The following is a 24,627-nucleotide window of genomic DNA, read 5'->3' as shown; positions in this document are numbered from 1 at the left end:
AATGTGTAGTATTCTAAAGAACATTCATTATGTCTAAATAGAATGATCAAGAGATGAGAAAATTTATGGTAGAATATTATTTATATGTATCATTTTTAATATCTTAAATTACATGGATTTAGCACTGGGTCAACTACCATAATTTGGAAGTAAGAATGACTAAAAAATATTTTATGATATCTCAGACAACTGTATTGTCATATGAAATTATTTTCCACATCTATTGATAATAATTTCGTAGATACTGCTAATAGTATTACACCACTGAAATCATTTTTAAACTTGTTTTTATTTTGTGTTTTAAACTTTTTAAAAACTCAATTAACATAAAATCCATCAACAAATTACTTGCATTCCTGTTTTTTTTGTTTGTTTGTGTTTTTTTGGTTTTTGTTTTTTGGTTTTTTTTGAGACGGAGTCTCGCTCTGTCGCCCAGGCTGGAGTGCAGTGGTGCGATCTCGGCTCACTGCAAGCTGCGTCTTCCAGGTTCACGCCATTCTCCTGCCTCAGCCTCCCGAGTAGCTGGGACTACAGGCGCCCGCCACCACGCCCGGCTAATTTTTGTATTTTTAGTAGAGACGGGGTTTCACCGTGTTAGCCAGGATGGTCTGGATCTCCTGACCTCGTGTTCCGCCTGCCTCGGCCTCCGAAAGTGCTGGGATTACAGACGTGAGTCACCGTGCCCGGCCATTTGCATTCTTAATCATCAGCACTTCTTTTTGACTATGATTGTATCTTTTCTTAACCTCATTCCCTAAAAATAAAAAAAAAACCTTATAGTATAACATATCCTTAAAATTTGCACATATCATAGGTGTGAAACTTAAAGAATTTTCATTGAGTAAAGACACTCATAAACATAGCAAGGGAATAAAAAATGATATCATTGGTAAAGCCTTCTAAACCTTTCTCTCTGCCCCTTTCTAGTCATCAACCCCTGAATAGCAAATACCCGACTTTAAGTGTCATAGATAATTTTGACTATTTTTGAACTTATCTAAATGGAATGTTACAATGTATACTCTGGCTTTTTTTTTTAACTTAAGACTATTGTTATAAGGCAATGCTGCATGTAGGCATACTTATATATTCTGTATTCTTATTACAGTATGAAATTTCATTGTATATTATTTATCAATTAATTTTTCCCATGATGGACATTTGAATTATATGTCGCTTTTGGTAGATTTCTTTTCATTTGGCTATGTATCTAGGAGTCAATTTACAGAATCATAAGAAATGAATATTTTGAGCTTTAGAAAATGACTAAAGAATTTTAACAACTTTTATTAGTCCATTCTCATGCTGCTAATAAAGACATACCCGAGACTGGGTAATTTATTAAGGAAAGAGGTTTAATTGACTCACAAATTAGCATTGCAGGGGATGCCTCAGGAAGCTTACAATCATGGCAGAAGGGGAAGCAGACACTTTCTTCTTCACATGACGGCAACAAGAAAAAATGCAGTACGAAGTGGGGGTCAGGGGAAGACCCTTATAAAACCATCAGATCTCGTGAGAACTTACTATCATGAGAACAGCGTGGAGGTAACCGCCCCCATGATTCAACCACCTCCGACCCAGTCGCTTCCACAACACGGGGGATTATGGGAACTACGGTTCAAAACAGATTTGGGTGAGGACACAGCCAAACCATATCACACTTTTCTTATGGTATCAGAAATGTGGGTATCTTCTTTTATGAAATGTATGTTTATATGATATTTTCCAGTGTTATTATCTTGCTTGACGTTTACTTACTGATTTCTGACAGTTCATTATGAGTCTTCTATTACACATGTGTATTGAAAATATGTTCTCATCTGTAGTGTGTCCTTTCAATCTTTTAGTGATGCCTCTTGATAAGAAGTTACTATTTTTAATGCCGTTCAATTTACCATTTCCCCTTGTGATAAGTAGTATTTGCATCTTGTTTATGACATCCTTTTCTAACTTCACTCCCAAGATTTCTGTAATCATAGGCATCACCTCATACCATGGAATTTAGCCTACTGCTGGGGTTCTTCCCCCTGAAACCTGCTCCCACTTCTAATTACCTAGAGTATGGTACAATTTGTAGAAACCTTCTAAAATAATGTATGTGCTACTTTTATTCATCCAACACTTTACTTTTAGCCTGCTTTTTTTTGGGAGGGGATTATGATTATAATTAATATTGTAAAACATTGGGAAAAATTGAGACAAGTAGAGAGTGAGAAAAGTTTGACATTATTGGCTGCTTCAAAAATAAGCTCCTTCAGGAAAGATTGGTAATTATTCAATGTTTTAGTAGCTAAAGACCCAAGGTCTCTAAGTTAAATCAGGTAGAACAATTGTAATATTGAGATGCAAACTGTCTCAGTCATCAGAAACAAATCTTAAACATGCTTTTATGTGGTGTTAGGGTTTGGCTGGTGATGTCCCCTCCAAAATCACCAATTAGTGTTAAAAGGTGGGATTTTTGGGAGGTGATTAAGTCATGTGAGCAGAGCCCTCGTGGATGGCGTTAGGGCCCTTATAAAAGGACTAGAAGGAGTGGGTTTGCTCTCTTCTGCTCTGCTATGTGAGGGGACACAAGGTTTGTCCCCTCTTGCTCTTCCATTCTTTCCACCACGATGAGGACACAGCATTCCTTTTCTTGGAAGGATGCAGCAGTAAAGTGCCATCTTGGAAGCAGAAAGTGTAGACCTCACAAACATTGAAACTGCTGGCACTTTGATCTTGGACTCTCAGCCTCCAGAACTGTGAGAGATAAATTTCTGCTTTTTATAGATTGTCTACTCCGAGACATTTTGTTACAACAGCAAAAAACAGACTAAGATATAAGAATTCCTGATAAAGTTATTTAAAATATGCCTTCTTTTTAGTGTCAATTTCTTATAACTATGGGAATTTTGTGTTTGTACTAGTTTTTGCTGTGTTTGAACTGTGTGTTGGAACACTGTTCTTTGCTTGTTTATGTTTTAACTATATTTTTAGTAGGAAATTTCTTCCCCATTTTTTTTAATACTAACTACTTCTGTCTCTAAAGACCTATGTATAATATTTCAAAGCCTGTGGCACATTGTGTATGTGCATGTGTAGGTCAATGTGTGTGTGTTCATATGTGTGTTTGTGTGTATTTGTTAGAACAGATTCCTGATAAGTCGTCTAATAGATGATTATGTGAGTTTCATAGATGATGTGAAAATCAGTTGCATAACCTTAGGAAATACCATAGAGAAATTTAACCATCACTTCAATCAAGGTAATTTAGTGAACAAAAATTTGGGGAGAGGTTAGCGACCTGGAAAAAAGTATAATTGATAAATGTAGTGAAGATATGAAATTTATGTAGCTTTTGATTGAATAAGCTGCATTAATGTCAACAAAGAAATGCAAAGGTTAGAGCCAATGCTAATTTAAAAAATCTAAATAAATTAACCCACTTTCATATATTTGTATTTTGTCATGGAATTGAAACACTAAGCCAAGAAGGTTAAAATAGAAGTTTGTTCTCTTTTTTAATTTTTAAAGCATATGGGAAGGTAAAAGATGATTAAAATGAATTATGTTTTATTTATGTTCTTTCTCAGAAGATGAAATTAATAATACAATCCTGTGGCTAATTCATTGTAAGACGGATATTAAGATTCTAATTTAGGTAATAATGTAAAACAAAGCAAAAATCAGTTTATGTTATTGGCCAATATTTACTTTTTATTTTCCAGTCTTTGGTATCCTATTCAGATCATAAACCCAATATATCTTGTTGACTTTCTATTTAAAAATATGACAGTTATAAAATCTAAGTATTATATATGTCTAAGTACTTTTCTATACTTATTTTAATACATTTTCTCTAAATATAGTTTTCAAATTCTAAATCAAAGTTAAAATTCATTGTATAAGTGGTTTGAAACAAACTTTGGTTTGAATATAAACGTTGTCATTTTGAAGTTGTTTGGATTTGAAATTTAGTTGAAATTTTAAAAAATGCATTCAAGGGAAAAATGAAACATCTAAGGGAAATTAAAGAGGGTCAATACTATTTGTTTGAAATGTGCCATGGATAAAAGTTCATTTCTTCTAAGTTGATTTTTAGAGTAAAGCTTTACTAATTGAGTTTCTGAGCCAGTGCTGTGATAACCTCAGATGTGTTACCTCTCTCTGGGAGATCAAAACAGGCTTTTTAAAAACCAAATTCTGATCCACAAGAGCTGCTTGTCTTTTCAAAATATTATGCACATCCTACAAAATAGTTGATTTTGATGCCTTCTTGGTCAATTGCATTAAGACCACTCTTTAGGCACAGTCAAAATAGATTCAGAGTCAACTTCTTCAGAAAATTATTCCATAAGCCTGCTTGAGCTTGTTCCTTAGAAACTTTTGAAGGCAATGCAGATGCAAGAATGTTTTTTGTTTGTTTGTTTCTTGTTTTTGTTTTTTTTGCTATTATCCCAAACACGATCCCCCAGAGAGACAGACTATCATATTCTTACCATTCACTGGCCTGTGCTTTCTTACCCCTAAAACTAAATTCTGTCTAATGCTGTTCCTTCCAACTTTTATCCTTGGCTTTTTAAATATCGTTTTCATGCTAAACAATCGCAGTGTTGTTCATTTTGCTCTCTTCTATGGACATTGCCTCTGTAGATTTGCTCCATTTTCTGAAGATGTTATTTTCTCATGAAGCAATTTCAAGTGGAGCATAATCATTTTGTCATATTCTATAAACTTTGATGCTGAAAGCTAAGTGAATCTGGAGCATATAGAAGCTGAGGAAACAGTTGAAGTTTATTCCGAGTGCAATGGAGTCAATTTTTATGGTTTGATAAGAGACAAAAATCTACCCTAGAAACATTGTTTTAGCCCCTTCTTAAAGGACCTATTTATTTTCATTTAGCTCATATTCTGTTTATTATTATTGAAATAATTGAAATAAAAAGTATAATAAAACCCATGCTGATGAAAACAGCATTCATATTTTACTATATTCTTACAGCTCTTTTGAGAAGCTAGTTTACAACTTATTGACCAGAAAATAAATTTAGAAATGGTAGAGACAGATGATAGCAGTACTCACTACTCACCTCATTGCAACAATCCAAGACACTTCTTAGCTCCCTGGGGGATTTAAAAACAATTGTTTTTCTAGAGTGGTATGTGGCACACCACATCAAAGAACATAACTAGGTAACAGAGGGGACAGTTTAATTTCAGTGTGTTTATGAATCACCTGTAGTAGCTTTTAAAGTGTAAATTCCTAGGTCCTACTTTCTGATAATCTCTTTTAATAGATCTAGTGGGGGAATCCCACAAATCTTTAAAACATATTTTGGAAGAATCTGAGGCCAATTGTCCACAACTTCACATGGAGAATCATTAGCCTGAGCTTTCTGCATCGCCTGTGAGAATATCCATTGTGCAATTATTGGTGAATTATTAGAGCAGCTTAGGATCATTGTAAATAATGGATTATCAGGGATGTCCTGGTTGTATGTTCTCACGATGTATTTTATATTAAAATATAGTTATTAAGTATAAACAAACTATATTTAACCAGCAAATCTACTTTACAAACCTCAATATATTCGAACTGAGGTGCCTAGGAGTTTAAGGAGAGGCAGAAAAACATCGTTAAATGTGTAGATTTTTGAATAATCATCGTAACTTGTTTTTCACTTGCTGTTCTACCACTTATTAGCTCTGTGACTATGGGCAAATCACCTAGCTTCCCTAGGGTACCTTTTCCTTATATTTTAAAGGGGAATATTAATAAACTTGGTTTCACAAATTTGTTGTGATGATTATAAGATGGCATATTCATCACAGCCCTCCATTCATATTAACTGCTATTTCATTAAAGCGGGCCATTAGAATGCAACTGCAAAAAGTCAGAATTATTGATATGCATACAATAAAGTTGGGATTCGTTGAATTTTGACAGTTGTAAAACCACCACCACCTTTCCAACACTCCGAAGAACTTTTTTTGTGCCACATTGCAGTTAAGGAAATTTTAAAGGTGAAAAACTATTAACAATATCTGCTCCTTATAATTCTGGATTTTCAATTTATTTACTCAGGATCACTTACTTTGGGTATATATTCACTTAAAGCATTTTACAGATAAATCATGTTAATATTAAATTTTAAAAATATAAATGGACAAACCAGTTAATCAGAGTTAAAACAAGAAGTGAAACTAATTGAAAAAATAACTCATCTCTGTAGCTCGGGAGTGCAGACTTTTCTTTTTCTTTTTAAATGATAGGACTACATTCTGTAGCTTTATGAACACAATGTTTATAAGGGATGGCAGCAAATACAATATTTGATATCAAGCTGTTAGAAATGTGTATATCATATTGGGCTAAATCTAGAAACATAATGAACACATGAATATTTGTTTGAAAAAGTGCACAAGTTCTATCAAATTGGATGCTTTTTAAAATATGTTTTTGTTCCTAACATTAAAAATAATATTCTAGGAAATGTCTTCCAAAATGGTGGCATGTGGAGTTCCCCAGACCAGAAGAATATAGAGGACAGGAGATATACACAAAATATAAACTGAACCAGGAGGTGCACATCCAACTATATCAATAACAATGTTAAATGGGTATTGATTTAACAATCAGATCAAAGGCAGATTTTGTTAGTATAGATAAAACAAAACAATATCTGACTATATGCTGTCTATAGGAGATACACTTTATATTCAAAGATAAAAATAAAGCTTAAACCCAAATTAATATCTTCTCAATTCTTATGTAGATTAAGCTGATTTAGGGTTACTAGAGTCTCTAGCATCTAATATGGAGTGCAATGTCACTTAGGACCTCAATTTTGTTTTCCGACAGTTTTTCTTAAGCAATACCTATAAATCAATTAAATAATCATGTATACAAGAAGACAAGGGAACAAGAATGCACCCTAGAGAAACGATAGAGAAAGATAGATAGAAAATAAAAATGTGACAATAGGAAATGAGACACAAACTTTAAAGTAACTATGCTGAATTATTTAGTAAATAGAGAAGATGAGGAGGTTAGGCAGAGAACTTGAAGGTTTCTTAAAGTACCAAGTAGAAATTCTGCCACACCATAATGTAATAACCAAACATTCAAGACACAATAACGAATCTAAATAGAAAACAATTGTAAATAGAAAATTAGTGAGCTAGAAGATAGTTCAGAGAATCTGTCTGCCCTCCACCACAAAGAGCCAAAAGAAAAAATAATATAGAAAATAATTTGAAGCCCAGGAGATGTGATGGAAAGGTTTAATATGAATGCAAATGGAGTCCCAGGAAGAAAGAGAAGAAAGAGCAGATTTGAAACAATATTTGAAAACATAATGGTGGAGAATTTCCAGAGACTGTCGAAATACAAAATGAAGCTACATATTAACTAAATAATAAATATAAAGTAAACCACAGCTGGATGAAATATTTAAACCTTCTAAAATATAATAAAATATTAAAACCATCCATAGAAAGATAAATTTTACCTTCATAAGAGCAATACTGGGTTTAAGAGCTATTTTCATAATGAAACCAGAAAACTGGAAAATAATTTCAAATAAAAGTAGTTTTTATAATAAAGGTGAACTGAAGGCTGTTTGAGAGAAAATAGAAAGTTCACCATCAGTATTTTTATATTAGGGAAAGACTAAAAAGAATATTTTGGACATATAGAAAATTATACCGTATGGAATCTAAGACACACAGAGGGAATGAAGAGCAACTGAATTGGTGCGCCAAATTACCGTTGACTAGAGAAAACAGTAATAACAGTAATATGCAGCCATATAACTGAAAGGAAGATGATGGATATAAATTGTTCTAATATCATTCTATCATCATCCTTAAAGTGGTGAAATAATAAATCCTTTCCATATTTTCATTTAGCTCAAAATGTATATAGTAATCTTTTAGTAATTACTAAAAATAGGAAAGGATTTATAACTGTCAAGATAGTAGAAAGGGGAAATGTAAAAACAAATGGAATCATTCAAAAGTATTTAGAAATTATTTATATACTAGGTAATATTTAAAATGCTACATTTCAAAACTTACAAAATATAGCTAAAAGTATACTTAAAGGGAAATTTACAGACTTTCATGCTTTTATTAAGAAAAAAGAAAATCTGCAAATGAATAAAATAATCATCCATCATGAAAAATTTGAAAATATGACAAATTAATATACAAATGTTATAAAGAAATAATAATTTAAGAGCAGAAATTATTGAAACATAAGACAATATAACATACCTAATTCTATTGAAAGAATGACTACTCCTCGACCCACAATTTAAAAAATATTTTATTCTCTAAATCTAGTTTTTATGTGAATTTCTTTGGTTTTGTCACCTTAATAACTGGAAACTAACATGAGTTTGCAAAAATCGATGAGACTGTGGTTTTAAAAAATTTAATACAGATGAGACCGAGAGCATATGTGTGTAATTACACAAGTCATGTATGTTTTACATGAGCATAGAAACAAATGTAAAAAGGCATGCACAAAATTGACTTTGTAATATGCTCTTCTGTTACTTGGCTTTGAAAAAATGATGTTCTCATTTTTGAATTTTAGAAGAAAACTCCAATAAAATGTGTATATGTTAAAAAAATTAATACAGATTTTGTATGTCTACCTGGAAAACAGATCAGTAATTAAATATTAATATTTAAAATGTTGCGAGGAGCACCATTGAGAGCTAAAACATGGTTTAAATTTTAAACAAGTATTTTCATATCTAATCTTAAAGAAATATTTCTCAACTTATTTTTACTATCTACAAGGAAAATGAACTGACCTTGACAAATCATCAGGTACTGTTTATTTATGCAATATTATTTACTAAGAATTGTTATAATTACTGGTAGAGATCTATTCAAATATATTTTGGATTCTTAATTTCTGAAATTGCCTTGAATTGGGTGCAAAATGCCAGATGAAGTTCATATAACATGTCGCTATTAATTAGATAAGAAAATTCCTGCTGAGCAGCTTATTGTAGGCAAAATAAATGGTTTTCATTAACTCGTCATTAACCCAGCTACATTATGAAGGTCAAAATTTGTCCATGGCATACAACATCTTACCTGTGGTTTCAATAGATAAATTTATCAATATAAGTAGGCTCCTGATAATATAAACAATGACCAAGGCAGAATCACAGTAGGTGAATAAACCACAACAAAATTCCAAATGAAAGGGAGTTACATGTTATATACACTCAGAAGACAGTAAACTTTTATTGACCATTCACTGTGTTTCACTGTATTATCACTTACATCTTATTTAATTTTCTTCCCAACAGTAAAATACGATTTTACTATTGCAAGTTAAAGAAATTGGAAGGAAAATAATAATTAGTAAAGAAAATAGGTGCAAAGACTGGTATATGAGTACTTAAATAATAGACTGACCAATGAATAAATTAGTGAAAAAAAGATGTGTATATTAGTGGACAAGTATACAAGTATACATTTTCACAAGCAATTTGAAAGTTAATTCTCTATATAAAATTGTATACAGTGAAAGTTACAGTGACGAGAAAAAGTAGGATAATAATATAATAGAAGGAAAGAGTTAATTCAATTACATTGTAACTAATATGACAAAAGTAAATATTTGACTACTGTTTTTAGGATTTAAGTAAAAATGCTGACTATAAATATCCTTTAGGTCTAATTGCTTGTTAGGACTATTGAAAACATGCATATCTACTAGCTTGAAGTAGGATTTTTTCATGAAGTTCAATAAAAATACTTTTTTTTTTAAGTTCAAAACTTTTATTTTTTCTGTAGGGGATACAAGTGCAAATTTCCTACATGCATATATGGTGTAGTTGTGAAGCCTGGGCTTTCAATGTACCCATTACCTGAATAGTGAACGCTGTACCCAATAGGTAGTTTTTCAACCCTCACCCTTTCCCACCTTCCCACCTTTTGGAGTCTCCAATGTCTATTACTGGAGACTACACTCTGTCTGTCCATATGTACCCATTGTTTACCTCTCTCTTATGAGTGAGAACATGCAGTTGAAAATACTACTTTTATTTTTCTTTAAAGTTGTTCTTTTTGTGGAAGAACCGAGAATGGAGGAAGAGAAGGAGAGCTTATTTTCTATAGGGTGAAGATGAATGGGTGGTATGTTCACTGACAAGGAAAGACTTTAATTCTGGCACTATGTATGAGCTCTCTGGGTCGGGGTTTGTGTTGCCTATGCCTGCAGATGGTGTAGCAGCCATAAACACAGTGAGCAGAACAGCAAATCAGTCAGTTTTTGGAACAGTCATCCTCTGGGCTCATGGTAATGAAGTTATTTAGCATCAGCAGGGTCAACTTGGCAGGACATTAATGGTTGGACATACTAGCACACAGCAATGGAGACCAGGATAGAAAGAAAGCAGCTCTTCCTCCATGAGAAGGAGTGAGACTATATAGAGGCAAATAAAGTACCCATGTTGGGCACAAAATTTTAGAGGATGTTCTTCAAGTAAAAATAAGCAAATACATTTAAAAATTATTATTGATTTATTTGTTTCCATTAAATATGGGAAGCTAAAATTATGATACATTCTATTTGTAGAACCGCTACTCTCTGTATGTATTAATCACTACACAATGAGGGTTATTCACATATCAATATTTAATCTTTCAACTTTTCAATATTCAGTATTTCAGTATATTTTCAATTTTTAAAACTTTTTTTAAACATCTTCAATGTTCTGGAAAAAAAATACCCATTTAAAAATATGGTTTAGTACAACAGCTTAGGGAGCTTCACAGACACTCTGGAAAAATGGCTGAAAATTCTTTTTAAAAAGCTAACCACTTGGAGTCTCTGGAAATGTCCATAAAGGCCCACAGCAAATTAAGAATATTTGCACAAGAAAATCTGCTAAAACTCAGTAAGAAATGGAAAAGTCTGTAGTATTTGAACCAAGATTTGTGCTCTGTCTTCTCTCACAGGTCATGAAATGGAAACTTCCCTCTAGTTTGGTATAACCAAGAACTCAGTGGGAGTGCCATTATCCCAGGATGAGCAAGACACCTATATTTATCTTTATACTTCAGCTCCCTGTTGCTCAGGCTAAGCTTCTGGTGATTGCGGATCAAAGGTGCTGGTTCCCTTTTTCAGCTCAAACCCTTTGCGGGATAGAGGCTCAGTCTTGGGCATGTTACTTTTGAGAACACTCTGGCCTACAATCTTTTTGTCCTGGCTTGTGGGATGGGTTTCCTGTGCTGAGATAATCAAACCTGAAGCTGCTGCTTCCCCATCCACTGTCTTTAGCTCCTAAAGTAAAAATGTCACTCAGAGAGAAGCAGGTCGACGCCCCACATCACCAGAGCCATAGTTCAGAGATTTTGCCCAGGGGGAAAGCAAGCATCAGAACACACTGAAAAGGTATGACCTCATTTGCAAATGTTTACAAAAGTTCAAGCCTAAGGGTACTCTTAAAAAATTATGGGAGTTGTGAGGGAAAGGCAAGTTAAAGCAGATTGATAGATTCTTTGCAGGTAGACACCAAACTGTATGTAGGCCAACAAGTTTGCCAGAGAAAAACAGAAAAGAGACAGCTAGAAACAGCCCTCATTTAGTGAAGACAAATTTCAAATGCTGACCTTAGAAACTGTCTCTTCAAAATAGACTGGATTTGATCAGATTAGTTTGTAACCTATGGCATGGTTGAAATCAATAGACATATCAGCTGGGACTGGTGGATCATAACAGGTGGGTGTTGTCAGAAAAAGAGAGTCAAAGAAAGCTCTGTCAAAACAACTGTAATCCTAAGGTGACTGGGGGCATAACCAAGGCTGCCCCCCACAACCCAAGGAGCAACATGAGAAGCTTCACTCTGGAAAGTGGAAGAGCGGGCATAGACTTTACTAAAATAATTCAGCCAGTTACTAAAACAGTAATAAAGCAAAGAACAGTAATATGCCCTGGATGTGAGGTAGCCAGTACCTAGAATTGCTACGATGCAATATCTAAAACAAGCGTTTTACAACAATAGCAACAACAAATAAGAGATGTGAAAAGAAACAGAAAATTATGGCCTATACACTGAGGGGAAAAAGCAGGCAAGAGAAATTGCCTTGGAAAGCAACCAGATGTCAGACTTAACAAAGAGTTCAAAGTAGTCATTATAAATACATTCAAAGACATAAAGGAATCTATAAGTAAAGAAATAAGGGAATGTATGATAATGTCACATCAAATAGAAAGAACCAAATGGAATTTCTGGCATTGGAAAGTGTAATACCTGCAATAAAAACTCACTGGAAGATTTAACAGTAGATTTGACCTGGCAGAATGAAGAATAAGCCAATCTGAACATAGACATTATGCAATATGAAGAACAGAAAAAAAGGAGAACAATGAAAAATTAACATCATCTTAGAAAAATGTGGGGCTCCATTAAGTGCACCGACATTAATGGGAATAGTAGAAGGAAAAGTGAGAGAAAGAAGCAGAAAGAAAAATGAAATAATGCCTGGAAACTTCCCAAACTATTGTAAAACCATCTACAAATTAGGAATCTCAGCAAATTACTAGAGAATAAATGCAAAAATCCAAAAATAGACATATCATAGTAAAGCTGAAAGTCAAAGAGAAAATATTCAAAGTAGCAAGAGAAAAATAACCCACCACTTACAAAGGAACCACATATGATTAGCAGCTCACTTCTCATCAGAACTAATGAAGGCCAGAAGAGTGTGGAATAACATTCTATGCGCTCAAAGGAACAAAAACCTAGCAACCAACAACTCTGTATCCAGCAAACTATCTTTCAAAAATAAAGGTGAAATTAGACATCCCCATATAAAGAAAAAATTGAGAGAATTTGTTTCTAGATTTTCTTTACAAGGAGCTCGAAAGGACACTGTCAAGAAAATGAAAACTCACAGGAGAGAACGTACTTGCAAATCATGTATCTGATAAGAGACACATATAAAGGATATATAAAGAAATCTTACCAGTGAATAATACAAAGACAAAATGAAAACAGAAACAAACCCCGTGGCTCAGGGTATGAAAAGAGATTTCTCCAAAGAAGCTACATAAATACCCATTAAGCACTTTAAAAGACGCTTGACATCATTAGTCATTGGGAAAATACAAAACTAAAACCAGAATGTAATACCACTTTCCATTTACTAGGATAATTATAATAATTTTTAAAAGTAAGGTATTAACAGCTGTTGGCAAGAATGTGAAGAAATTAAAACAGTCATACACTGCTGGTGGGAATATAAAATTATACCACTTCATAGAAGTTTGTATTTTCTCCATTGGTTAAACAGTTTCCATGTGACCCAGCAATGAATTCAACACTAAGTAAACCTAAGAGAATTGAAAACATCTGTCCACAGAAACAAGAAAACAAACTAACAAACATTTACATTAATATTTACAGCAGCAGTATTTATAATAGCCAAAAGGTAGAACTAACCCAAATGCCCATCAAGTGATGAATGGATAAACAAAATATGGTATACCTATACAATGGAAAATTTCTTGGCTTAAAAAGGAAAAAAGTGCTGATTCATGCTACAATAAGTATTTATTTTGAAAATATTGTGCTAACTGAAAGACGCTCACCACAAATGACTGTATATCATGTGATCCCATTTATATGAAAGGTCCATAGTAGGCATATCTAGAGAGACAGCAAGCAGGTTCCTGGTTGCTTTGGACTATGGGAAATAGGGGGATTAGAGGATGCTAGCTAAAGGGTGTGAGGTTTCTTTGGAACATATTTTAAAATTGAGGGGATGCCACACATATCTGCAAATTGAATTGTACACTTTAGATGGGTAAATTGCATGATATGTGAATTATATCTCAAAAAGCCATTATAAATTTTTTTTTAAAAAAGGTATGTAAAAACTGCAATAGGAATATACATTTTTCCTTTTGCCACAAGCTCCAATATGGCTCAGCCTGGCACTGTGAATGATCTTTTCTTTATATATATTTATAATATTTGTTTATCAATGATTTTTGTATTAATTTTAATATATTTTTAAAATGTGGTAGTAACATCTTATTTACATAGATTACTGAGATTTGGGCTCATTCTTAAATTCTATAACTGAAGCAAATACTTCAGTTGCTTTTCCCTAGTTCCAGGCCTCTCTCTGAGGCTGAAGGAGTTGTCTTAGTCAGCTCAGGCCGTCATAACAAAATACCATAGACCAGGTAACTTAAACAACAGGAATTTGTTTCGCACAGTTTGCGTGAGGAGTCCAACACCAGTAAGCTCACTGATTCAGGTCCCCAGTGAGGACCCTGTTCCTGGCTTAGAGACGCCTGCCTTCTTGCTATATCCTCCCATGGCAGAAAGTGGTGGGTGTGGGAGGAGAGAGAGAAAGAGAGAGAGAGAGAGAGAGAAGATAGAGAATGAGAATGAATGACCTAGTGTCCCTTCTTATAAGAGCAACAATGACATTATTAGGACCTCACAATCATGACTTCATCTAGATAGAATTACCTCCCAAAGTTTCGTCTCCAAATACCATCCCATGGGGAATGCATAAATTTTCATTACATTACATGAATTTTGGAGGAACACAAACATTCAGTTCCTAGCAGGAGCTATCAGCAGAAAAGAGAGCTGCAATTACATTAGAGTCACAATCTGAAAAGCAGCACAGCGTCCAGAAGAAATTCTAGGAACCCAGGCGATGCAGTGTTCTAGAAACCTCTGAAATTACTCAGGGGTATTTAAGGGAGCTAATTTTTAAAAAGTATGTGTCCGTTGGAACTTATAAAATCAAGTTAAAAATCATTTACTTTTATTCCATAATTACAAATTGGTGAGCCTGAATTCATATGGCTGATTAAGAGATGTTATGTGGGATTTGATATAACTTTATGAGAAAGATAAAATAAAATGGTGAGCAAAATGCTTGCAGTCTTCACCTGAGGAGAAGCGATTCTTGCTTGCTGGTTAGCAACCAGATTTTCTTTTGATTTGCAGAACTTAGTAACATAAGGATAGGAAAACTAGAAGAAGCAAGAACGGCTAAAATAATCTGCATAATAAACAGCTTCCGCTAGATTTCCAGTAATAGTGGAATGCCTCATAAAGAACTAACTCTTTTGCAGATAACAACTATATATTTAGGTTGATGCAAAAGTAATTGCGGTGTTCACCATTAAAAGTAACGGTGAACACCGCAATTACTTTTGCACCAAACTAATACTCTGAATAAAATGAAATGCAAACACACACACACACACCAGCTATCAAAGGCAACGGAGAGTGATCAAAGTTGGGCAGAAAGTGGAGAAGGGTCCACAATTGGAAAATGTGACACTGAGATCTTTTACAGTTGTTAAGGTTTTCCACCTGACGGCAGGCCCAGGGCAGCACTGTGAAGGACTGAAATCTGATAGAAACCAATCATTTTGCAGGCTGAGAAATACAAAGGACAGGGTTTTTCATGAACACAGCAGCTTAGAATATTCTGGAAATCATTTTGCTGGCTGAGAAACACAAAGGACAGGGTTTGTCATGAGCAAAACAGCTTAGAATATTCTGGAAAGCAGCCACTAAGTGGGTGCTCAAATTCCGTACATAAAATCTGCCCAATTCTCTGGCTGACCCTTGAACTGCACATGTGCTTATTAGAATGAGGCCAAAGAAAACGTGAAGAGACTTCAGATGCTACTTTCTGAAGGCCTAGAAATTTAAATTTGTGTTACAGCAAGTTAACTTCCGGCTAAAATTTAAGCAGTACTTTGATAAGCCTTTCCTTCAGAATAAAAGAACTTTATTCAGAGTTTCTATCATGTGTCATTCACAATGTTCACAATAGAATTCAAAATCACTAATCATAAGAGCACCAGGAATAGAAGACTTATACTCAAGAGAACAAACAAGCAAGACCAACCATAAGAGGATGCCGATTAGTGGAATTAGCAGACACAAGTTTCTATAACGTGGTCATATCGTAACTATACTTAAGAGTGTAAAGAAAAAGATGCATAAAGTGCATGAAAATATAGGAAAACTCAGAAGAGAAATGGGAAGTATTAAAATGAAATATAGATATTTTATAATAGAACTGAAAAATTATGTATCTGAAAAAAACTGCTAAAGTTAACAGCAGTTCTGAAATCACATAAGAAACAGTTGAAAACTGAAAGCTATGTTGTCATTATCATCACATCCAACTGGAAACAGAGTGAAACATGAACAGAGCATCACAGACTTGTGGAGCAATATCAATAGATCTAACACGTATGTAAACTAGTCACATACTAAAGTAAGAAAGTTAATCAGAAAAAAAAAATGACAGAATATGTGCAAAGATTTCCAGAATTTGGTGAATGAAAAACACATATATTCAAGAAGCTCAGCAGAACTCAAGTAGAATAACTCTAGTGTCTCCCGCCCCGCAACACAAACTCACACCTAGCAACATTTCGGTCAAACTACTGAACACCAGCGATACTGGTCTTTGTAATAGTAGAGAAAAACAGAGGGCAGGCATACAAATTATTGCAAACTTATTATGAGAATAAATGGAAGCCAATAGGCAATGTAACTACATTTTTTAACATACTGAAATAAAAATAAAGAGGATTGTCAACATGGGATTCTATATGTGCTGAAAATATTCTTTAAATGAAGGTGAAATTAAGACATTGCCAGATACACAAATATGACAAATCATTGTCAAGAAAAGCAAAATAAAGTATTTATTCTATAGTTATCTTAGTCTGTTTTCCATGGCTCTGAGTCCCTGAGGCTGGATAATTTATAAAGAAAATAAATTTATATTTTATAGTTCTGGAGGCTGGGCATTCCAACGTTGAGGGGCCGTGTCTGGTCGGCCCCTGGTGAGAGCCTTGTGCTATGTCATAACATGGCAGAGGGCATCACAGGCTAGGAGGGGTACACTGAGAGCCAAAATGGCTTTTATAATGAACCACTCTGGTGATAACTAACCCACTCCCGTGATAACCCATTAGTCCATTAATCTATGAAATGTATTAATCCATTCATGAGAGCAGAGCCGTAATGACCCATCACCTCTTAAAGGCCTGACCTCTAAATACTGTTACATTGGAGATTAAGTTTTCGCATGAGTTTCAGAGGGAACAAGCATTCATAAAATAGCCATAGCTAAATAATAAACTTGGACATTGAGGTATGCTCAAAATGGCAAATATGTGATTATATATATATTATTATACATATAAAATCTTTTTAAGTCTCTTAGTTTATTTAGCCTATATAGAGAGTTTAAAGAAAAATTATGGCATTGTATTGTGGGGCTTTGGCACATGCAGATGTGTCATATATGAGAACCATATCATAAAAACATAAATAGAACGTCATGGTTGCAAAGTTCTTGCATCTCTTAGAAAGTGATACAATGTTAACTATATGTAGAATGTGAAAATTTAAGGATACATATTGTAATCCCTAGATGAGCATTAATTAATGTGCAAATCTGGGTATTTTAATTTCATTTTTAAAGATATCTAGGAATGGCATTGATTTAGTAAATTGAAATGCAGTTGCTGAAGTACCAGATGTGTCAGCACAGTTAAAATATGGATAATAACTTGAAACTTCTGGCTTGGTTTGTTGCCTAATCAAAACAATCTGTGCTACTAAATAATAACATTATAAAAATAATTTTTGTTTTTATTTTAGATTCCTGGAATATATAAACAGGTTAGTTGCATGGATATACTGCACAATGCTGCATGGTCCTATAATCCAGGTAGTGAGAATAGTACTGATAGGTCATTTTTCAACCCTCCCCTCTCTCCCCTCTTATCCTTCTACTAGTCCTCAGAGTCTATTGTTTCCATCTTCATGTATATACGTACCCAATGATTAGCTCCCACTTATAAGTGAGAACATGAGGTATTTGATTTTCTGTTCCTGCTCATTTGCTTAGGATAATAACCTTCAGCTGCATCCATATTTATGCAAAGGGTGTGATTTCATTTATTTTTATGGCTGCATAGTATTCCATGGTGTACATGTACCACATTTTATGTATTCAATCCACTGTTAGTGGGCACCTAGTTTAATTCCATGCCTTTGCTATTGTGAATAGTGCAGCGATGACTCTACAAGTGCATGTGTCCTTTGGTATAATGATCTATTTTCCTTTGGGTGTATACCAAGGAATGGGATTGCTAGGTCAAATGGTAGTTCTGTTTTAAGTTCTTTGAGAAAACGCTGAACTGCTTTCCACAGTGACTGAACTAATGTAAATTCCAAACAAAAGTGTATAAGTGTTCCCTTTTCTCTGCAGCCTCACCAACATCTGTTAGTTATTTTTTGTCTTTTTAATAATAGCCATTCTGATTGCTGTGAGATGCTATCTCATTGTGGTTTTGATTTGCATTTCTCTGATCATTAGAGATGTTGAACATTTTTTCATATGTCTGCTGACCACCTTATGTCTGCTCTTGAGAAATGTCTGTTCATGTCTTTTGCCCACTTTTTAATGGGGTTATATTTTTTTTGCTTGTTAAGTTCCTTATAGATTCTGAATATTAGACATTTGTCAGATGCAGAGTTTGCAAATATTTTCCCCCATTCTGTGCATTGTCTATTTACTCTGTGATAGTGCTTTTTGTTTTTTGCTGTGCAAAAGCTCTTTAGTTTAATTAGGCCCCGCTTGTTAATTTTTGTTTTTGTTATACTTGCTTTGGAGGACTTCCTCATAAACTCTTTGCCAGGGTTGATCTCCAGAATAGTATTTCCTAGGTTATATTCTAAGATTCTTACAGTTTGAGGTCTTAGATTTAAATAGTTAATCTATCATTTGTAAATTTTTGTATATGGTGTGAGGGTAGGGGTCCAGTTTCATTCTTCTGCGTATGGCTAGCCAGTTATCACAGCATCATTTAGTGACTGCAGAGTCTTTCCCCATTGCTTACTTTTGTCAGCTTCATTGAAGATCAGATGGTTGTAGATGCGTGGCTTTCTTTCCAGGTTTTCTATTATGTTCTATTGGCCTATTTTTGTATGTGTCTGTTTCTGTAACAGTGCCATGTTGTTTGTGTGCACACACACAAATATATATGCAGAGAGAGAGGGACAGAAATTTTAAAGGAATTTTCTTATTGAGCAAGCAGACCAACATACTGGAAATTCAGGAAAGAGTTGATGTTACAATCCTGAGTCATAAATCCACAGGCTGAAAGCTTGGGCAGGGTTTCCATGCTGTAGTCTTGAGGCAGAATTGATTCTTGCTCAGGAAACTTCCGTTTTCACCTCTTACATTTTTTAACTGATTGAATGAAGCTCACCCACATTTTGGAGGGTAGTTTGCTTTGCTCAAAGTCTACGGATTTACATGCTAATTGTGTCTAAAAAATACCTTCTCAGCAACATCTAGACTGTGTTTGACCAAACGGCCTAGTCATGTTGACACATAAAATTAACCATCTCAAATGCTTGTCTTTTTTTTTTTTTTTAATTGTTAGGCTTAAATATAAGCTATATGTGACAATGGAATGGGCAAATAAATAACTGTTATGAACACTATTCTGGTGTTCTTTACTAGCATGATATTTATTGAGACAGAAAAATACATAAAACATAATTTGGTAAAAGTGATACTGTTATTTATCATGTATTCAATGTCTTTTCAGGATTTTAATCATCAAAAACATTTAATTTTCAAATCAGTTATTTATATCTTATACTTTTAAATGTTATAGCTCAAAACATCATTTATTGAAGATGTTAGGCATAATTTAGACAGGTCTAACTCTCACATGTCAAACTTGCTCACGTATTCAGGTAAAGGGTCCAAACAATTTTTGGTAGATGGAAACCGAATCTTAGAAAAAGCTGTTTCTGTTTTCTCCTCTTTGTATATATTTTTTTTTTGTCTTTTACCCATGTAGGGTAAGCACAGTAAAGCAACTGCTTGTAAAAGTCATGTCAGAAAGAAGCATTAGGAGCATTGCAATATTAAAAACAGCAACAAAATTCTCATTAGTTAGATTGCAGGTTGGGTCCATTACACTTCAACAAACCTAACTAGTTTTTATTCATTTATGAGTCAAGAGGAAAGGAAATTTTTAAAGGAGAAATAGACTTCACTGCAGTCACAGAATGGAACAATTTATAATTTACCTGAAAAAGTTATAATCTTTCTACTAGGAAGTTTTTAGGAATTCACTATTCATTTATTTATTTGTTAATGGCACAGAAGAGACTATACTACGAAGGTCAAAGTTGCATACCTCTTTATCATAAGACTTAGAAGCTTTAGAAGCGGAAAGTGATAAGTTTATAACCCAGGAATTTCAGAATTGGAAAAAAACTTACCCCTTGAGCAACATGGTGAAATCTCATCTGTACAAAAAAAATACAAAAGTCAGCCATGCGTAGTAGTATGTGCCTACAGTCTCAGCTACTAGGGAGGCTGAGTGGGGAGGATCTCTTAGGCCCAGGAGGTCGAGGCTACTTGAGCCATGGTTGTGCCTTTGCACTCTGGTCTGGGTGACAGAGTAAGAATATGTCTCAAAAACCAAACCAAAACAAAAAACACAAAGGAGAAAAGAAAAAACATACCCTTGAGAAAATGGCTTAGCCTGTTTTAAGCTGCACAAATAACTTCAACCAGCATTGTTTTTAGTAGCAAAAATGTAGAGAAAATTCAAACATTCATCGATGGAAGAATAGATAAATACATTTGGTATGGTCAAACAATGGATTAAACAAAAAGAAAGACAGAAAGAAAAAGTGCACTTATCTAAATCAGTTAACTTCAAATATACAATTTTAAGTGAATACCAATATGTTGCAAAAATTGGGCAGTGCCTGTTTACTAGTGCCTATATAAGTACCAGTAACAATATGTATGTTTTTAGGAAAGCACGTTTGTAAAATATGTATAAAATCCCAAATGGAGAGAAACATATTCACTCAGCATCTCAGGCAAAAGATAGAAGACATAAGATGGAAATAAAAATAATTGGGTGGGAATCTCTGCAGTACATCTGCAAAGCTTTTCTGTTTTTCTTTTCTTTCATTTTTTGTTTGTTTGTTTTTGTTTTTCTTGAGACGGAGTCTCATTCTGCCACCCAGGTTGGAATGCAGTGACACGATCTTGGCAAACTTTTCCTAATAGATGAAAATATATGAGAGTATACATTATAGTGGTTAAATTAGGGTTATCATTATATGGCTGTCTGCTATATTAGTCTCTATGTGTTTTTATCTGTGCAATTACAATTAAAACAAAAAAGATGATATTAAGACATTATCGTAACAGAAGCAGAGATTTATAGCTACTAATTAGGGATATTTACGTCCAATTGTACCTTCTACAAAGTAAAGCAGCAACAAGCAGTTGTATTTTATTTTAAATCAGCTCTCCCTTGGCTCATCTTTGAAAAAACTATGTTTGTTATCTATCAAAATTCCTTACGCTTTCTAAAAGATCTGTGAATGGTACAGGGTCAATAAAATTCTTTGAAAATCTTAAAATCAAACCAATATACTTTTAGACACAAGCTGAGTATGTTACACTGAATAATAGTGACAAATTAGTGATCAATGCATGTCTAATAATACATCATTCAAATGCATGCTAATACTTAATCCAATGCATATCCTTATCTTAAAGTCAAATAATCATGTGCATATTCAGAGGCAAGGTTATGTTATTCTCTTAAATAGTACTATTTCAAGAATTATAAAAAGCATGCTTCTAACCTAGGGGAAAAAAACATAAGGATCCATGGAAAATGTTTCTAAGGAGAGCTCTCTGATTTATTATGTATGACTATAACACAGTGCATTTCTATAAATTGGAAAGAAAAAACTACGGTGATAAAACTGATACAATCTATCTGCTTGCCTATGTAGAGTTGGCCTATAGAGAGAGAGGATTGAAGTCTTATTTCCCCTGCAAACATATACTTTAAAATAACATTGCTCAATAGCTCCCTGCTGCTTTTATCAGAAGGGAGGTTAGAAATCATACAAGCTCCACTTTATATTTCATCTCCCATGCTACATTTAATAATATAATCTCAAATAAGGCCACATGGTGAGGCATAATTCTGCTGCTCAAAATAAAAAAAAAATGTCATTTTCAGAAGATATACAGGGAGAAATTATTCACATATTCCCAAAGTTGGCTTTATGTATATTTTAATCACTCTTATAGAGTAAACAAAGCTCAAATTTTCATCAAAAAGTGAAAACATTGGAAAAAAGATAAGGACTTTTCTCTGTAGTCAAGGTAAATTAATTAGAAATGCAAACAAAGAACTATTTTACTAATATAAATTAATTTAATTGTAACAATTTAGTTGCATTTTTGTCTAAACAAAATAATTTACCCGATTAGAGTAATATGTGTTAGTCTGTTCTTGCATTGCTATAAAGAAATACCTGAGATTGAATAATTTATAAAAAGAAGAGGTTTAATTTGCTGATGGTTCTGCAGGTTGTACAGGAAGCATAGCAGCTTCTGCTTCTGGGAAGGCCTCAGAAAACTTACAATCATGGCAGAAGGCAAAGGAGAAACAGCAAGTCTTACACTGCCAAAGCAGGAGGAAGAAAGTGAGAGTGGGGAGGTGCCACAGGCTTTTAAACAACCAGATCTGGTGAGAACTCTAGCACGAGAACAGCAATAGAAAGATCATGGTCTTTATAAGGAGGAATATCAGAATTTGAATTTTAACTCTTTTACTTATTAAATATAGCTGTGGACCAGCGTGTTTATACTTTTACAGCAATTAGAATAGTGACTAACAGAAAAAGTTCAAATAATTTTAGCTATTAGGATTACTTTTAAACATTTATTCATATCTTTTTATGTACATCCTTTAAAATAATTTCATTGTAATGGTCAGTAATGAAATAAGTAGTAATGGATTCATTATAATACTGAAAGTTTACTTAAACAATAAATCCATATTTAGACATACATAAAAGTGGCAATAAAAGTTTATTTAGCTACAAGAACATTGAGATGCACAGTGAGCCAGGAAGTGTACCATATGCCATGTTACACCTGGATGCTGTGTGGTGGCACCTTAATCACTCTTCTAATGTCATTATAGTTCCTGAATATTGGAAGACATATGGTATTTTGCCTCCTTAGTGGCGCATTTTCATCCTAGCTTGGTTGACGGTTATTTACTATTAATCTTCTGCCAGCTGTAAATATGATGTTAAAAATAAAACTTCTCTCTACAGAAGAACTTCCTCTTGGGTGTTTTACATGCTCTCCCTTTACTGGCATCAACTCGTGTCAAGAATTCCATTATCTGTGCTTTTCATCTCATCCTAAGCAATTCTTAATAAAAATAACCATCAGCTCTTTGGTATGAATGCAATATAAAAAATTTTAAAAAATAAAACTAGTTTATTAACTAAAGGATAATGTCCATGCTACATTACAATTTATAAAGTCCTCTCTCCAGTCTATTGATTCCAAGATGTAAAACTCTAAAAGAAGTTCTTAAGCAGAACTAACCTGAACAAATATCTTTTCACAATGCATGAATTAATGGGGCTCAAAAAACATCATCATTTTATTTGAAAAACAGTTCTACGAAGGTTCCAGCCAATGTCAGAATCTGTCTGAGCCTCAGTCTTCACCTCATTTGATATCAGGGCGTGTGGAGAAAAGGAATGAAGTGAGCGTGCTGTGTTTTGTTGGGTGGGCTCAGGATTAACAAGTGACACTGCCTCTTTCTTAGTCTACTACGCGGAAAAAAAAATATATATATATATATAAACCTGCCACTTCTAACATATAGTTTGGAAGTCTAGTGACAATGGGATTGAGAGTGAAGGTTTAAAAAATCAGAAATGGTTCTAAAAAGAGCTCCCGGGAATTGATTCACCAAAAGTTACTGTCGCACATCGTGTCTTCCCTGCACACTGCTTCTTTCCTGCACGCTTCTCCCCTGCACGCTGCTTCTCCCCTGCAAACTGCTTCTCCTCTACCTGCACAGAGCCTGGTAAGAGGTAGTTATCTAATAAAAGAGGGAAAGGGAACCCCTAACTCAGAAGAGAGGTGGAAATTGTGGAAATTTATGGCCACTTTCACAGCTGTGGGAAGCATGAACAAGAAAGATGCTGAGAAAATTAGAGGAAGGCCCACAAGGTGACTTAGATGTCTAAATGTCCTAAATTAAAAGGTGGTGTGGCTACAGCGAGAGCACATCATCCATTGCTCAGGTATTGAAACAACAGGCCGGGGGCTCCCCATGACCTGCCGCCCATCCACCCTCACCACCACCACCATGCAGCTCAGAGACCCAGGGAACATAAGAGAGTGGCAGCACTCAACAGCTCCAAGAAAAAACAGACACAGAAACAGTCTAGAAGTGTGCATGGAATTCACCCCAGGGGGGTTACATTAAGTCAAGATTAGCCTGACATGGAAGAGAATGGGATATCCTTTGCCACCACCAAAAGTACAGGTGGTGGACTTGTTTCTGATCCCTGAAGCAGGAGTTCTTAACTCTTCCTAGTGATAAATTTTTGAAGCATGCTGGTTAAATGCTAGCATCCCATTGGTATAGAACTTTATGTCAGGCACACAGTGGATTAGACATATTTTTGTGGATTGTTATACACATCTATCAATTGACCACAACAGGTT

General features: G+C 34.3%; 1 protein-coding gene across 1 annotated transcript in view; it reads right to left on the bottom strand.

Annotated features, from left to right (window-relative positions):
- Positions 1-302: 302 nt before the first annotated feature.
- The window catches only part of CCDC102B (coiled-coil domain containing 102B), a 467,886-nt gene continuing 443,561 nt past the window's right edge, over positions 303-24,627 (bottom strand). The window contains exons 11-12 of the mRNA XM_063699290.1: positions 20,325-20,351; positions 303-754 (exon numbers count right to left, since the gene is read on the bottom strand). Coding sequence (XP_063555360.1) covers position 20,351 — 1 coding nt within the window. The 3' untranslated portion in view covers positions 303-754; positions 20,325-20,350. The remainder of the gene's footprint in view (positions 755-20,324; positions 20,352-24,627) is intronic.

The sequence above is a fragment of the Gorilla gorilla genome, chromosome 17 (assembly GCF_029281585.2).
Source record: "Gorilla gorilla gorilla isolate KB3781 chromosome 17, NHGRI_mGorGor1-v2.1_pri, whole genome shotgun sequence".
NCBI classification, from domain to species: domain Eukaryota; kingdom Metazoa; phylum Chordata; class Mammalia; order Primates; family Hominidae; genus Gorilla; species Gorilla gorilla.
The sequence above is the reverse complement of the archived record's forward strand: the minus strand, read 5'-3'. Positions and strand labels throughout refer to the sequence as shown.